This window comes from Jaculus jaculus, chromosome 19 (assembly GCF_020740685.1).
Source record: "Jaculus jaculus isolate mJacJac1 chromosome 19, mJacJac1.mat.Y.cur, whole genome shotgun sequence".
NCBI lineage: Eukaryota > Metazoa > Chordata > Mammalia > Rodentia > Dipodidae > Jaculus > Jaculus jaculus.
In genome coordinates this window covers 53,884,120-53,899,075 of record NC_059120.1, presented here as the reverse complement: position 1 = coordinate 53,899,075, position 14,956 = coordinate 53,884,120, and the positions used below count along the sequence as shown (strand labels likewise).

The following is a 14,956-nucleotide window of genomic DNA, read 5'->3' as shown; positions in this document are numbered from 1 at the left end:
AATGGAGAAAAACTTGAAGCATTTCCACTAAAATCAGGAATAAGACAAGGGTGTTCACTGTCCACACTTTTATTTAATATAGTACTGAAAGTCTTAGCTATAGCAATAACGCAAGAAACAGACAAGTTCTGATCAGGGCTCAGGTTTATTCAGGCAGACACAAGCTTATATACGGAAGATAGAACTCAGGTGCCTATGCCTTATGTTAAATAATGCCTGGCATCATCTCACGTGGGCTGCCTTCTCACCTAGGCAGTAGGATAAGGCCTTTGTGTTAAGAGATTAAAGACCACCTGTAGCTCCTGAAATCAAAGAGCAGCTGCAGCTCCCCTGCAGCTCCCGACATCTCCCCCTTCTTTGTTTATTCAAAGAAGCGACTGTGCTTGTCTTAGGTTGTCAGGGGCAGAAGGACATCCTTAGCTCCCAAGATCAAAGAGCAGCTGCGGCTCCCAACACATATATATGCAAATATTTTTTTAATTTGTTTATTTTTATTTATTTATTTATTTGAGAGTGACAGACAGAGAAAGAGGCAGAGAGAGAGAGAGAGAGAGAGAATAGATACGCCAGGGTTTCCAGCCACTGCAGATGATTTCCAGATGTGTGCGCCCCCTTGTGCATCTGGCCAATGTGGGTCCTGGGGAATTGAGCCTTGAACCGCGGTCCTTAGGCTTCACAGGCAAGCGCTTAACCGCTAAGCCATCTCTCCAGCCCAAAATTAAAAATATCTGAGATTCAAAATACTTGTGTTTTAACTATGTCTGAAAAGGGATATTGTATCCTTCATAGTATGCATTGTTAAAATAATGAAGATATATTTATTAGAAAATCTTCTAATTTGCTAGGCATGGTGGCACATGCCTTTAATCCCAGTACTTGTGAGGCAGAGGTAGGTGGATCATGGTGAGTTCAAGGCCAGCCTGAGCCTACATAGTGAATTCCAGGTTAGCTTGGGCTGGCATGAAACCCTACCTAAAAATAAACAACAAAAAAACCTAATAAAATAAAATGAACTGATATCATTTTTAGCTGAGCATGGTGGCGCATGCCTTTAATCCCAGCACATGGGGTGCAGAGGCAGGAGGACCACTGTGAGTTCCAGGCCACCCTGAGACTACATAATGAATTCCAGGTCAGCCTGGGCTAGAGTGAAACCCTACCTCAAAAAAAAAAAAAAAAAAAAATCCTCTACTTCATTCTCTCAGTGTTTAAACTGGCCATGTACCCTATGCTGTAGTGAGTTGTTTTTTTTTTAATTTTTATTTATTTATTTTATTAGAGAGCGACAGGCACAGAGAGAAAGACAGATAGAGGGAAAGAGAGAGAATGGGCGTGCCAGGGCTTCCAGCCTCTGCAAACGAACTCCAGACGCGTGCGCCTCCTTGTGCATCTGGCTAACGTGGGACCTGGGGAACCGAGCCTCGAACCGGGGTCCTTAGGCTTCACAGGCAAGCGCTTAACCGCTAAGCCATCTCTCCAGCCCAGTTTTTTTTTTTTTTTAACAGCTTATTGGGCTGGAGAGATGTCTTAGCAGTTAAGGCTCTAGTCTGCAAGGAAGGCCTAAGAACCCAGGTTAGATTCCCCAGGACTCATATAAGCCAGATGCACAAAGTGGCGCATGCATCTGGAGTTTGCAGCGGCCGGAGGCCCTGGCATCCCATTCTCTCTCTCTGCTTCTTTCTCTCTCTCAAATAAATAAAAATTAAATATTAAAAAATCTAATGACAACCTCTGTTCATATAGCCAATACACCATATAGACAACACACCTTTCTCACCACTTCCCTTTTCCTCCTCCCAAATTCCCCCTCCAACGAATGCCTTCTTTCAAACTAGTCTCTCCTCTATTTTTTTTTTTTTACTAGTATGAGTCACATGTTTATTCTATAATTTGTAACAGCTACTCAGTCCTATAGAAAACTGCAATCACTTTTATTAATACTGATATATGGTTCTGTAAACAATATTGGGGAAAAATCACAATACATTTTATAACAATTTTAAGAATATGAGACATCACTTTTGAAAAGGAAATTAAAGATTAAAAGCCCACAAATGTAGAAGTTGAGGGGAGAAGAGAAGAATGTGGACAACAGATTATTTGAACTTTCTTCCTCCCAGATATGTAAAACATCATATATGCCACTGTTTTTAGTGTAGCTTGTGAAACTCAGAAATTCAGATTTCTCTCCACTAGTCTGAAATAAGTCCTGTAGAGACTGTATTGGTGAACTGTAAGTGCTGTCTTCTTGCACAGTAAGAAATTCAGTTATTTTCTTATCTAATTCTACATTTGTTTGATTTCGTCCTAATAATACTCTCATTTTCCTATGGACTTTACCAGAAGGCAAGTTGTCCATGTTCTTGTCACATCCATTGGGTTCCTGAGGACTACAAGATGTACAAGTGTTTGCCTCTGTGGCTAGGTGCTCCTTTGAGGTGTTTACTGCCATCGCGTCGGCATCATGACCAAATACTGAATGAAGGATCTGTTCCATCACATCTTTGGCTGAAAACTGTGCAGGATCCGACTTGAATTTTGGCCGTGTTAATTATTATCTATATTGAAATAAGAAACTTTTACCTACATCTTCAGCATACTCTGACAGTCATCTACCCTTAGTGCCTCTAATTTATTTTCATTTACAACTAACTTATGGTCAGAAATATCAAGACTACATTCCTGCCTAATGTTATGTGGAGGTAGCTGTGTGAAATTCGGCTTTATGTCATGTTCAGCTGTATTTAACATTGAGACTTCACTAATTGTCTTCTCTGGGAGGCAGAGGTAGGAAGATCGCCGAGAGTTCGAGGCCAGCCTGAGACTACACAGTGAATTCCAGATCAGCCTGGAGCAGAGTGAGGCCCTACCTCGAAAAAACAAAACAAAACAAAACAAAAAAACAAAAAAAAAAAAAACCCTTAGACATAATATCATCAACGATTTGATACTAGTTATTCTGTGCAAAATTTTGGTGTTGTGGCCTGGAGAGAAGGCTTAGTGGTTAAGCACTTGCCTGTGAAGCCTAAGGACCCCGGTTCAAGACTAGATTCCCCAGGACCCATGTTAGTCAGATGCACAAGGGGGCGCACATGTCTGGAGTTCATTTGCAATGGCTGGAGGCCCTGGTGCACCCATTCTCTCTCTCTCTCTGTCTTTGTCTCTCTGTCACTCTCAAATAAATAAATAAAAATTAAATAAATAAATAAAAATTAAAAAATTAAAAATGTTCAGTGTTATTCACTAAGAAGGTGCGTGTCCAGACTTTCATATTTCTGTAGGTAACATTCACAATATCCTTTCTTTTTCTTTCTTCTTAACTGGAGAAGAATAGGACCTCCACCACACTTATTGCCATCTGTATGAATTCTTTTTTTTTTAATTAAAAAAATGATTTTGTTTATTTTTATTAATTTATTTGACAGAAACAGACAGAGAGAGGAAGAGGCAGATAGAGAGAAAGAATGGGCATGCCAGGGCATTAGGACTCTGCAAACGATCTCCAGACGCATGTGCCCCTTGTGCATCTGGCTAATGTGGGTCCCGGGGAATTGAGCCTTGAACCAGGGTCCTTAGGCTTCACAGGCAAGTGCTTAACCGCTAAGCCATCTCTCTAGCCTGAGAAAAATCCTTTTGATTTTTCTTCTTACTTTTTGTGTTCCAACACTCCCCCCCCCCCCCGGTCTTATAGAAATATTTGATTTCTTCAGTAAATGCAACTCTTTTTCCCTTTGTTCAAGGTACTATTTAATGTCATTAATATGAAGAATCTTTACTCCCCAGGGTAAGGCATTGACAACATACTATTTGCAGGAGTGAGGTCATGATCCTTGACAGCTTCTTCAACTCATAATCTTCCTTGGCTTAAACACACTGTTTCTGGAGCCTTAAATGAATCTGCAGTATATATGCGGATTCTGGACTTGGAACAGGAGAAATCTGACACAGTGTTTGTGCAAGTTTCATTTCCTTTTATTTATTTTATTTTGGTTTTTTGAGGTAGGCTCTCACTCTAGCTCAGGCTGACCTGGAATTCACTACGAAGTCTCAGGGTGGCCTCAAACTCATGGCAATCCTCCTACCTCTGCCTCCTGAATGCTGGGATTAAAGGTGTGTGCCACCAAGCCCGGCTTCATTTTCTTTTTCTTTGCAATAAGATAGCTGATATCTTTGCTGAGAAATTCTTCCAGCCGCCTGGAAACGTCCTTTGCTGGGATCCCCATGGCTTTTGAGTTCATGGCAACCGCCAGGCACCTGTATTCTGGGACGAAGGTGAAAACCAGGCTTCACCGGCCCAGCGGACCCTTTCCCAGGCCAAGAGCCTCCAGGTAAGAGAGGAACTATGTCCGCAGGCCGGGGTTTGGGGCCGGGCTCCGGCTCCAGGGTGTGGAGGAGGAAGGTTAAAAAGCACCACCAACGAGTGTGCAATGGGGGTTACGGCGGCGGGATGCACCCTCTCTTCTATCTTGATGTCAGCCTTTTCCCCCTCCTATTATGCAGGTCTTATGTAGATGGTGTCAGCCACTGTGAGGTCATGATTGCCATGGCAACTTTGCGTCTGGAAGACAGTATTGCAACACACTTCTCACTCTCCTTCGGCTCTCACCATCTTTCTGCCACCTCTTCCCCATGGTTCTTAAACCTTGGAAGCAATTACAGACGTCTCACTTCATGCTGAACATGTTAGTAGTGAACTTTGTTATATGAATAGCAGACAGCGTTTACAGTTGGGGTCTTACTGATCTTTTTTTTTTTTTTTTAATGTGAGACAGCAAGGGAGCAAGGGAGAGAATTGGCACATCAGGGCCTCCAGTCACTGTAATCGGATTCCAGACGCATGGCACACGGGAGACCTTGCGTGCTTGAGTCACCTTGTGAGCCTGGCTTACATGGGACCTGGAGAGTTGACTATAGGTCCTTAGGTTTCGCAGGTGAACACCTTAACCACTAAGCCATCTTTCCAGCCCTTCCCTCTTCTTTCTACCCATCTTCCCAAAGGCTGTAGGTAGTGGAGTGTGGTCCAGGGGATCAAGTGACAAGTTAATGCTGTAACCAGTCCCAAGTCCCAGGATCCAGTGTCCTCAGGGCTCCTGATGGCCTGGAGATAAAGAGACTTTAAGCCTCCCGGCTGTCTGTCTATTGCACACCCACCTTCATTTCTATGTGGAATCTATCAGGAGTGAAACTTCTGGGTCATAGGATAAAACTAATGTTTATTTTTGTGCTGATGGGGGTCAAATTGAGGGCCTTGGGCATGCTAAGAATGTGCTGCATCAGCAAGTTCTATCCAGAGTGTTTATTTTTGAAATGCCAGTTTTATTTACAGAATATTTGGGATGTCTTGGCTTTGTTGATGCCAGGCACTGTTCTAAAAGTTCTGCTTTTATGAACTTATTAATCAGGCCAGGGATGGTGGTACACATTATCTCTTTTTACTCCCAGCACCTTAAGTAGGAGAATCTCTGTGAGCCCAAGGCCAGCCTGGGCTAGAGTGAGAACCTGCTTCAATAAAAAGAAAACACCTTAGCTGGACACAGTGGTACACACCTGTGCATGCCTTTAAACCCAGCACTTGGGAGGCAGAGGTAGGAGGATCGCCCATGGGTTCAAGGCCACCCTGAGACTACATAGTGAATTCCAGGTCAGCCTGGGCTAGAGTGAAACACTACCCTGAAAAACAAAACAACGTATATAAACATATACATATACATATATATATACATATATGTGTGTGTATATCATGTGTTTTTACACTTATTCTGACAACTCTATTAAAGTAAGGCATATTCAAGCTGGGAGTGGTGGCACACACCTTTAATCCCAGCACTCGGGAGGCAGAGGTAGGAGGATCACCGTGAGTTCAAGGCCACCCTGAGACTGCATAGTGAATTCCAGATCAACCTGGGCTAGAGTGAGACCTCCCTGGCCAACAACTCACTGGAAGGTATCCCACCCCTGGCACTGAAATTTTTCTAATAACAGTTGATTGCTTCTGGGTGCACATTATCTGTGTCCATATGATACTTCTGTCCATAATTTGTCTCTTATTATTTATTTATGAGAGAGAGAGACGGTGGAGGGAGAGGGAGGGAGAGGGAGAGGGAGAGGGAGAATAGGTGCGCCAGGGCCTCAACCCACTGTAATCAAACTCTAGATGTGTGTGCCTCCTTGTGCATCTGGCTTATGTGGGTCTTGGGTATTTGAACCTGGGTCCTTCAGCTTTGCAGACAAGTACTGAAAGACCCCCAGAGGGAGACCTTCACTCAAGTCTCGAGATAGCACGCACCCAAAGACACACGGGAGACCAAACTTGCTGCAAAAGCATGAGGCTTTATTCGGGACACCAGAGTTTAAGTCCTTGGTCAGGCTGTCTTGGGAAACTATTTTATTATTTTGGTTTTTCTCAAACTGTATTTTTGTTTATCTTCTTCCCAGGACACAAAGTTTAGGTTGACCCGACCAACCCATATCTTGGGCCACCCGCAGCCTATCTTTTAGCCTATTTTTGATTTACTCCTTTCTGAATATACAGTTCAGGCTGTCCCCTACCTGTAGCAACCAGCTATTTCTTCACCAAGATTACTTTAAAATTTTCCATCCTGCCTTTCAGTACCTGAACCTCTAAACTTGAAAGTCATCTGTCCAGCCCCTGTGTCTCTTATTTTTAAACATTATATATACATACATACATACATATATATATGTATATATATATATATATTTAAATTATTTATTTGAGACAGAGAGAGGGAGAAAGAGATAGAGACTGAGAATGGGCACACCAGGGCCTCTAGTTACTGCAAATGAACTCCAGACACATGTGCCACCATGTGCATCTGGCTTATGTGGGACCTGGGGAATCTATCCTGGGTACTTTGGCTTCTCAGGCAAACACCTTAACCACTATGCAATCTCTCCAGCCTGGCATTTGGCTTTCTTGTACTGGGCTACCTCACTTACTATAATTCTTTCCAGATCCATCCATTTCCGTGCAAATTTCATAGGGGTTCTTTCGGTTGGTTGTTTTTTTTTTAAGGTAGGGACTTGCTCTAGCCCAGGCTGAACTGGAATTCACTATGTAGTCTCAGGGTGGCCTCATACTCACAGTGATCCTCCTACCTCTGCTTCCAGATTGCTGGGATTAAAGAAATGTGCCACCATGCTTGGCTTCATATTTCTTTATTGCTGAATAGAACTCCATTGTATAAGTGTACCACATCTTCATTATCCATCCATCAGTCAAAGGACATCTAGGCTAGTCTCATTTAAGGTAAGGCATATTATTTTTATTTTATTTTTCTCTTTTATTTATTTTTGGCTGGCCTTAAACTGATGGTGATCCTTCTACTTCTGCCTCCCAAGTGCTGGGATTAAAGGCATGTGCCACCATGCCTGGTTTCCTTCCTCCTTCCTTTCCTCTCTCTCTTTTCTTTCTTTCTCTCTCTCTCTCTTTCTTCCTTTCTTTTCTTTCTTTCTTTCTTTCTTTCTTTCTTTCTTTCTTTCTTTCTTTCTTTCTTTCTTTCTCTCTTTTTCTTCTCTCTCTCTCTTTTTTCTTTTTGATTTTTTTAGGCAAGGTCTCACTCTAGCCTAGACTGACCTAGAACTCACTATGTAGTCCAAGTTGGCTTTGAACTCAGAGAGAGCCTTCTACCTCAGCCTCCTGGCTGTCTGGAGTTCTAGAAAAGCTCTGTGAATCCCATGAGTGGATTGCAGTGTAGTATGGACGTCAGCAGGGGTGGGAAGAGAGAAGGGAGAGGATTGTGGTTAGACCGGAGCTAGCGTGCAAAATGTTTAATTAAACTGCCTGGGAAGGAATCCAGTTGCCTTTCCGTGAACAGTCCCAGAAGTCTTGAACAAAATAAGATCCAGTGTGTTTGTGATGGCATGAACTTGTACAAATGCCCAGCACTCTCTTCTTTAATGGCTCTAGTAAAAACGTTGGGAAAGGAACTCTGGGGAGCAATAGATAGTAATTGAGCATGGTGCATTCAGACTTATTTAATAAGTTTTACATGTAACTTAAATATAATTTCTTTTTTTATTTTATTTTATTTTATTTTTTACAGAGGAGAAAAGCAAGGCCTGATAAGTGAGTTTATTAAACTCAGTATCTAGTTAGTGAAAGATGAATGAAGTAGTAAAGAATATGTAATTTTTGTTGTTGTTGTTGTTTTTTGTTTTTCAAGGTAGGGTCTTGCTGTGGTACAGGCTGACTGGCCTTGAAATCACAATGATCTTCCTCTTTGCCTCCTAAGTGTTGAGATTAAAGGTGTGTGCCACCACACCTGGCTTTTTTTTTTTTTTTTTTTAATTGACATAGCCCAGGCTGACTGAAAGTTCATTATGTAGTCTCAGACTGGCCTTGAACTGGAAACTATCCTTCTACCTGGGCAGTGCTGAGATTAAAGGTGTGTGCCACCACGCCTGGCAAGCATATTCTTTGAGTCAGCTCAATTTGGGCTGGTTATGTGACTTTTGGCAAGTGCTTTAATTCCTCAGAGCATTGATTTCTCTGTGAAATAGAAAATTAGGCTGGCTGGGGCTGGAGGGTTGGCTCAGCGGTTTAGGCGTTATCCTGCAAAGCCAAAGGACCCAGGTTCAATTCCCCAGGACCCACGTAAACCAGATGCACAAGGTGAAGCATGTGTCTGAAGTTTGTTTGCAATGGCTAGAGGCCCTGGCATGCCCATGTTCTCTTTCTCTGCCTCTCTCTCTGTCTCTAATAAATTAATAAAAATAAATAAAATTTGAAAATATATTTAGGCCAGGCATGGTGGAGCATGCCTTAAAAAAAGAAAAAAAGAAAATAAGGCAGGCTGTGGTGACACACTTTGAATCTCAGCACTCAGAGACAGAGGTAGGAGGATAGTTGAGAGTTCAAGGCCACCCTGAGACTATTGAAGAAATACCATATTTCTAATGTTTCTAGTTTATATTAGTTTAGATGGAATATAATCAACCTATCTATAAGAAATGTAAATATGTTCCTAGGACTTTCAGTGAATCAATAGATGTCACACTTTCCTCCTCCGAAACTGCAGTGGGGAGATTCCTCTGATGGTAGCTGACAAGAATTCTGTGACTCTGAGCCGGACCCCTTTGGACAATATGAAACTACCTTATCTCAGGAGACAGCTGCCTGTACTTAATCTTACTTGACAGAACCCTACACTTATGGATGTAAATCTCTCCCCTCTGTAAGCACGGGAGAATTCAGACCAAGGATTTTATTTTTTAATTTTTATTAGCATTTTCCATGATTATAAAAAAAATCCCATGGTAATTCCCTCCCTCCCCCACCCCACACTTTCCCCTTTGAAATTCCATTCTCCATCATATTACCTCACAAGACCAAGGATTGTTTTAAAGGTATACAAGTCTAACCCAATCCGAGTTCAGGGCCTCTGTCAGTTTTAGCGTTAGCCATCAGAGGTCTGCACATGAATGAAGGCTCTCTCCCTGTCTCTGAAGTGGATTTTGCTTGATTATTCTCATTGACTCATTAATTCCTATAACTAGATGAAAGGACTAAGCTAACCATAAAAACTCCATTTTGTAAGCTGACCATAGGAACTCCATTTTGTTAAGCATTCTCCATATTGTTTATGTGCTTTTGTTAAAGGTATTTCCCTATAGCTGAGCCAACCAATAAAAAGTCAGATCCAGCTGGGCGTGGTGGTGCATAGCTTTAATCCCAGCACTCTGGAGGCAGAGGTAGGAGGATCACTGGGGGTTCGAGGCCACCCTGAGACTACTTAGTGAATTCCAGGTCACCCTGGGCTAGAGTGAGAGCCTACCTTGAAAAACCAAAACAAAACAAAACAAAAGTCAGATTCCCCTCTCTGAATACCCTCTATATTTGCCAACATCCTAAAACCAAAAACAGCTAGTTCTAGTTCCTTAACTACAGTTACATGGTTACAGTGCATTTCTCCACCTGGAACCCACTAATCCTGTTAAAGGTCACCCCACTCCTCCCCTGGCTGTCCATTGTTAGTCTAGTACCTGGTTGTGTTTCTCCTGGTTGTGGCTTTTCTTTAAAAAGACTGTAAGCCACTCCTTCGGGGTCACAGTTCCAGCTCCCGAGTCCGGCTGCGTCCCCGATCGATCAGCTGTGTCGTGTCTTGGCTGTAACAAACTTTTTTCTGGTTTTTGTTGAGCTCGAACAGTCTTTGCCTCATTCTTTGTGCAACCCCCTGACCCAACAAAGACAAGTGAATTCCAGGTCATCCTAGACTACCTTGAAAAACAAAACAACAAAAAAACCAGAAAATTGCATCTGCTTTATAGGTAGTATCAGGCTTATCATACAGCCAGGTCAGCATCGTGCAGGGCACTATGATAGAAGCAAGAGAATCAGAGCAAGAAAAATGGAGTTCAGTTGACCCCTAAAGCAGGGATTCAAAGGTGCACCAGGGTTATTTGTGGGACCTTCCTGTTTATCTGGACTTTGTCCATGGACCTGAAGGTGTGACAGGTTCACATTGTTACAATTTAAATCATTGACTGCTTTTTTTTTTTTTTTTTTTTTTGAGGTAGGGTCATAGCTCAGGCTGACCTGGAATTCACTCTGCATTCTCACGGTGGCCTCAAACTCACCGCGATCCTCCTACCTCCGCCTCTCGAGTGCTGGGATTGACTGACTTCTTTGGGGAATGGTCCGTGCTAACAAATTACACAAGAAACTTATGAACAACAGTTTAGCATGCAAATTTGCTAATTTATAGTGATAGATCTCATAATTGGCTTTCCTCTTCCTTACTTCCCATTTCTATCTTGAGATAGAATAATCACAGAGTTGATTGAACGGGGTGTGGCGGCGCACACCTTTAATCCCAGCACTCGGGAGGCAGTAACTGTAATCTGAAAGATTTCACCTAGGCTGAGAAAAGGTCCATTGCTTAAAGGCCAGAACCTTGAGGATTGAGAGAAAAAGAGAACGGACCCTTTACCCTTGCAAATTCCATATGTATGTGCCACTTTGTATGCCTGGCATTATGTGGGCACTGGGGCGAGCAAGCACCTATAGCCACTGAGTCATCTTCCCAGCTCTGTTGTTATGACACAGAGAATGGGCATACCAGGGCTTCAGACGCATCTTAAGCACGTGGCTTTACGTGCCTACTGGGGAATTGAACCAGAGCCCTTTGGCTTTGCAGGCAAGCACCTTGACCTCTAAGCCATCTCTTCTGACCTCTGCCAGAAAGTTTAAGGAAAGGGTTGGGGGCTGTGTTGGTAGTAGGGTGGAGGATCTGATCATGAACGCCTAATTTAGAGGCTGCAGGGGAAAACCATGCAACTGGGGCTTTGGCTGAAATTTTAGGGAGACATCGAAGGGAAAGGGTAAATTGACGTTAAAGGAGTAACTGCAGATGCCGAGAAGATGGGAAGATAGAGCCTTTCTTGGAAGTTTGTTGGTGCTTTCAGATGGGTTGAAGGCGACTTTGTTGGGACAGACAAAAGTGTAAGCATCGGTTAAGCAGGTAGGCTTGTGACAGATTGGGATTAATTGGAGGCGTGGAAGTGGGTAAGTCTCGGAAGGGAGTGAGAAGAGCTGGGGGACAGGAGAGGGTTTAGCTGGACTCAGGCGTTGCGAAGGGGCCAGAGTACATGGCAAGGTAAGGGAAATCGGAGAGGTAAGAAAAAGGGCGAGATTTTCAGTCTAGGGTACAAGACGGCGACTGACGCCTCCGCATCAACCCCTGTCGAGCGATTTCCCTGGAGCGCAGGAGGTGAGGATGTGGTGCCTAAAGTGAGGTTGGAGAAAGAGGAAGCATTACGAGTTCTTCCAGGGAATCTGCCTGTGAGACAAACAGGGTGAGGTTTGGAGGGTCATTCAAGGCCCTAGGGGTAATCAGCCACAGAATCCCATACCCTTGAAGGGAGTAACTACCTACTTGAGGGCCTCTGTAACCATTAGCGTCTTTGCAAGCATTGTCCTGCTCAAAGCTGTGGCAAAACAACATTGCTAACACATTGCTATTCTACAAACAGAAGCGGCTTTTTTTTTTTTTTTTCCCGGGGGAGGGAGGGGCGCGATGGCAGGAGGAAGCTTTCCTTTAAAATCTCTGGCATGCAAATAAGGGGATTTAATATGGCTCTCGGCGATTGGTAGGTTCCTTCAGCTATCCGTCATCTCCTGGTCCAGCAGGATGCAAATGAGGACTCTTAATCTCTGCTTTCCTATTGGCTGTTCCAGACGGCTTCGCTTTCAGCCAATCCAGCTGCTTCCCCTTCACCCCCCTCCCGGCAGCTCTTATTATAAATGACATCAAATTGCTCAGCCTTCCCACGTCCCTGTTCTTGGGAAAAGGAGAAAAAAAAAAAAAAAAAAAAAAAAGGGGAGCTGTCGCTGCCGATCGGTTCGTAATGTCGGGACGCGGCAAGCAGGGCGGTAAGGCGCGCGCCAAGGCCAAGTCGCGCTCGTCCCGCGCTGGGCTGCAGTTCCCGGTGGGCCGCGTGCATCGTCTGCTGCGCAAGGGCAACTACGCGGAGCGCGTGGGCGCCGGCGCGCCCGTGTACCTGGCGGCCGTGCTCGAGTACCTGACGGCCGAGATCCTGGAGCTGGCGGGCAACGCGGCCCGCGACAACAAGAAGACGCGCATCATCCCGCGCCACCTGCAGCTGGCCGTGAGAAACGACGAGGAGCTCAACAAGCTGCTGGGAGGAGTCACCATCGCCCAGGGCGGCGTCTTGCCCAATATCCAGGCCGTCTTGTTGCCCAAGAAAACGGAGAGTCACAAGCCGGGGAAGAACAAGTGATCAGATTGGCCACCATCCCTCCCCCACCCCCGAAAAGAAAAAAAAGGCTCTTTTAAGAGCCACCAAAGTGTCAAAGACAAAAGGCTGGTCACGTCCGCTAGCACACAGCCTGATTTTTGTTGTTTTTGAGGATTTAATCTGCTGGGCGTGGTGACGCATGCCTTTAACCCCCCCACCCCCCAGCACCACGAGTTCGAGGCCACCCTGAGACTACGTAGTAATAAAGTTCCAGGTCAGTCTGGGCTGGAGTGAAACTTGACTCTGACAAACTTTTTGGCTTTGTGACTCTCCCGAGTTATTGGGCAGCAGCACGGCCTGGATGTTGGGCAGCACGCCGCCCTGCGCGATCGTCACTTTGCCCAGCAGCTTGTTGAGCTCCTCGTCGTTGCGGATGGCCAGCTGCAGGTGGCGCGGGATGATGCGCGTCTTCTTGTTGTCGCGGGCCGCGTTGCCCGCCAGCTCCAGGATCTCGGCCGTCAGGTACTCGAGCACGGCCGCCAGGTACACGAGTGCGCCGGCGCCCACGCGCTCCGCGTAGTTGCCCTTGCGCAGCAGACGGTGCACGCGGCCCACCGGGAACTGCAGCCCCGCGCGCGCCTTGCCGCCCTGCTTGCCACGACCTGACATAACTCCATAGTAACTATGAAACAAACCTGAAAAACGAAGACCAACAACATCAAAGCTTTTATAAACTTCCCAAGGGCTGGGGTCAGGGATGAGCGTTTCATTGGTCCACATTTAGCTTCCGTGCCATCCAATAAGATCAAAGCCGCTGCTAGTACGTAAGGCACAATAACGCCGTGGACCAATGAAAATGAAAGAATTTAATACCTAGTTTGCATAATGTGATAATAAAAGGATCAGGTCCAGAGAGTTTTGTAGTTTGCTGCTGTCTGGTAGCTTTTGCTTTTGTGTTGAAAAATGCCTGAGCCCGCCAAGAAGGGCTTGAAAAAGGCGGTGACGAAAGCGCAGAAGAAGGACGGCAAGAAGCGCAAGCGCAGCCGCAAGGAGAGCTACTCGGTGTACGTGTACAAGGTGCTGAAGCAGGTGCACCCCGACACGGGCATCTCGTCCAAGGCCATGGGCATCATGAACTCGTTCGTGAACGACATCTTCGAGCGCATCGCGGGCGAGGCGTCGCGCCTGGCGCACTACAACAAGCGCTCGACCATCACGTCGCGGGAGATCCAGACGGCCGTGCGCCTGCTGCTGCCCGGGGAGCTGGCCAAGCACGCCGTGTCCGAGGGCACCAAGGCCGTCACCAAGTACACCAGCTCCAAGTAGACTTTGGCCTTGGACAAGGCGCTCTTCGCCTTTTTTTTTTTTTCTCTCCCCTAAAGGCTCTTTCAGAGCAACCCACTTGTTTGTTATTTAGGAGGCAGGGTCTCACTCTAGCCTAGATTGGCCACGAACTCCCAGTATAATTTACTACGTCAGCTTCCCAAGTGCTAGGATTAAAGGCGTGGGCCACCACACTCAGCCTACACTTAGGCTTTTAAATATTTGTAAGTTCTTTTCCAGTGACTGGTTTGCATTGGGATCCGAATGCCTCACTAATTCTTTTGGGTTTTTTTAGGGTTTAAACTAGGATAGTGACAATTTCGCCCTTAGCCCTCCTTCCCCAACCAGACTTGTCTAGGTGGCTTTGTTGTGCGTGTCTTAGGACCTTAAATCATGTGACTGATTACTTTGGCTGTGATTCAAGAGGATCCAAGGCCGAGTTGGGCAAATGCTGAAATTTGATTCATTTAAAACGAAGAAACATCTCACTCCCTATCTTTAAATATCGATTTTTATTTGAGACAGAAACAGAAAATGGGCGCGCCAGGGCCTCTTAGCTACTGCAAACGAACTCCAGATGTATGTGCCACCTTCTGCCTCTGGCTTACGTAGGACCTGGCGAATCGAACCTGGATCCTTAGGCTTTGCAGGCAGGAGCTTTAACCGCTAAGCCATGTCTCGGGCCCCGCCCCCTTTTTGTGTGTGTGTAAAGCGGAAGGGAAGGCGTGGTGGCAGGGAACCAGGTCAGTCCAACAGCAAGGCCGCAGAGCAGAGCAGTGACTTCTCTTCTGTACAGTCCAGGGCGCCAGCTCAGCACCCACACTTTGTCCTGCCGTCTCAATTGAGATAATTAAGACAATCGCCTACAGACATGCCCAGAGGCTAACTTAATGGAAACAATCCCTCGCAGGTG

General features: G+C 45.3%; 3 protein-coding genes and 1 pseudogene across 3 annotated transcripts; 2 read left to right on the top strand and 2 right to left on the bottom strand.

The window, feature by feature from the left end:
- Positions 1 to 2,040: 2,040 nt before the first annotated feature.
- Positions 2,041 to 4,631, bottom strand: LOC101597988 (annotated as a pseudogene).
- A 7,715-nt stretch (positions 4,632 to 12,346) lies between these two features.
- Positions 12,347 to 12,798, top strand: LOC123455997 (histone H2A type 2-B). The gene has a single exon (XM_045138072.1). It carries the CDS (start codon positions 12,370 to 12,372, stop codon positions 12,760 to 12,762), a length of 393 nt encoding a protein of 130 aa, XP_044994007.1. The 5' UTR covers positions 12,347 to 12,369; the 3' UTR covers positions 12,763 to 12,798.
- A 61-nt stretch (positions 12,799 to 12,859) lies between these two features.
- LOC123455977 (histone H2A.J-like) lies at positions 12,860 to 13,389 on the bottom strand. The gene is made up of 2 exons (XM_045137992.1): positions 13,033 to 13,389; positions 12,860 to 12,871 (listed from the first exon to the last, which is right to left on the bottom strand). Exons 1-2 carry the CDS (start codon positions 13,387 to 13,389, stop codon positions 12,860 to 12,862), a joined length of 369 nt encoding a protein of 122 aa, XP_044993927.1.
- A 294-nt stretch (positions 13,390 to 13,683) lies between these two features.
- LOC123455998 (histone H2B type 1-C/E/F/G/I-like) lies at positions 13,684 to 14,046 on the top strand. Its single transcript, XM_045138073.1, has one exon. It carries the CDS (start codon positions 13,684 to 13,686, stop codon positions 14,044 to 14,046), a length of 363 nt encoding a protein of 120 aa, XP_044994008.1.
- The last annotated feature ends 910 nt before the right edge of the window (positions 14,047 to 14,956 follow it).

Bases quoted from the DNA above. Each gene is read 5' to 3' on its own strand.
- LOC123455977 (XM_045137992.1), bottom strand. From the start codon at position 13,389: ATGTCAGGTCGTGGCAAGCAGGGCGGCAAGGCGCGCGCGGGGCTGCAG.
- LOC123455997 (XM_045138072.1), top strand. From the start codon at position 12,370: ATGTCGGGACGCGGCAAGCAGGGCGGTAAGGCGCGCGCCAAGGCCAAG.
- LOC123455998 (XM_045138073.1), top strand. From the start codon at position 13,684: ATGCCTGAGCCCGCCAAGAAGGGCTTGAAAAAGGCGGTGACGAAAGCG.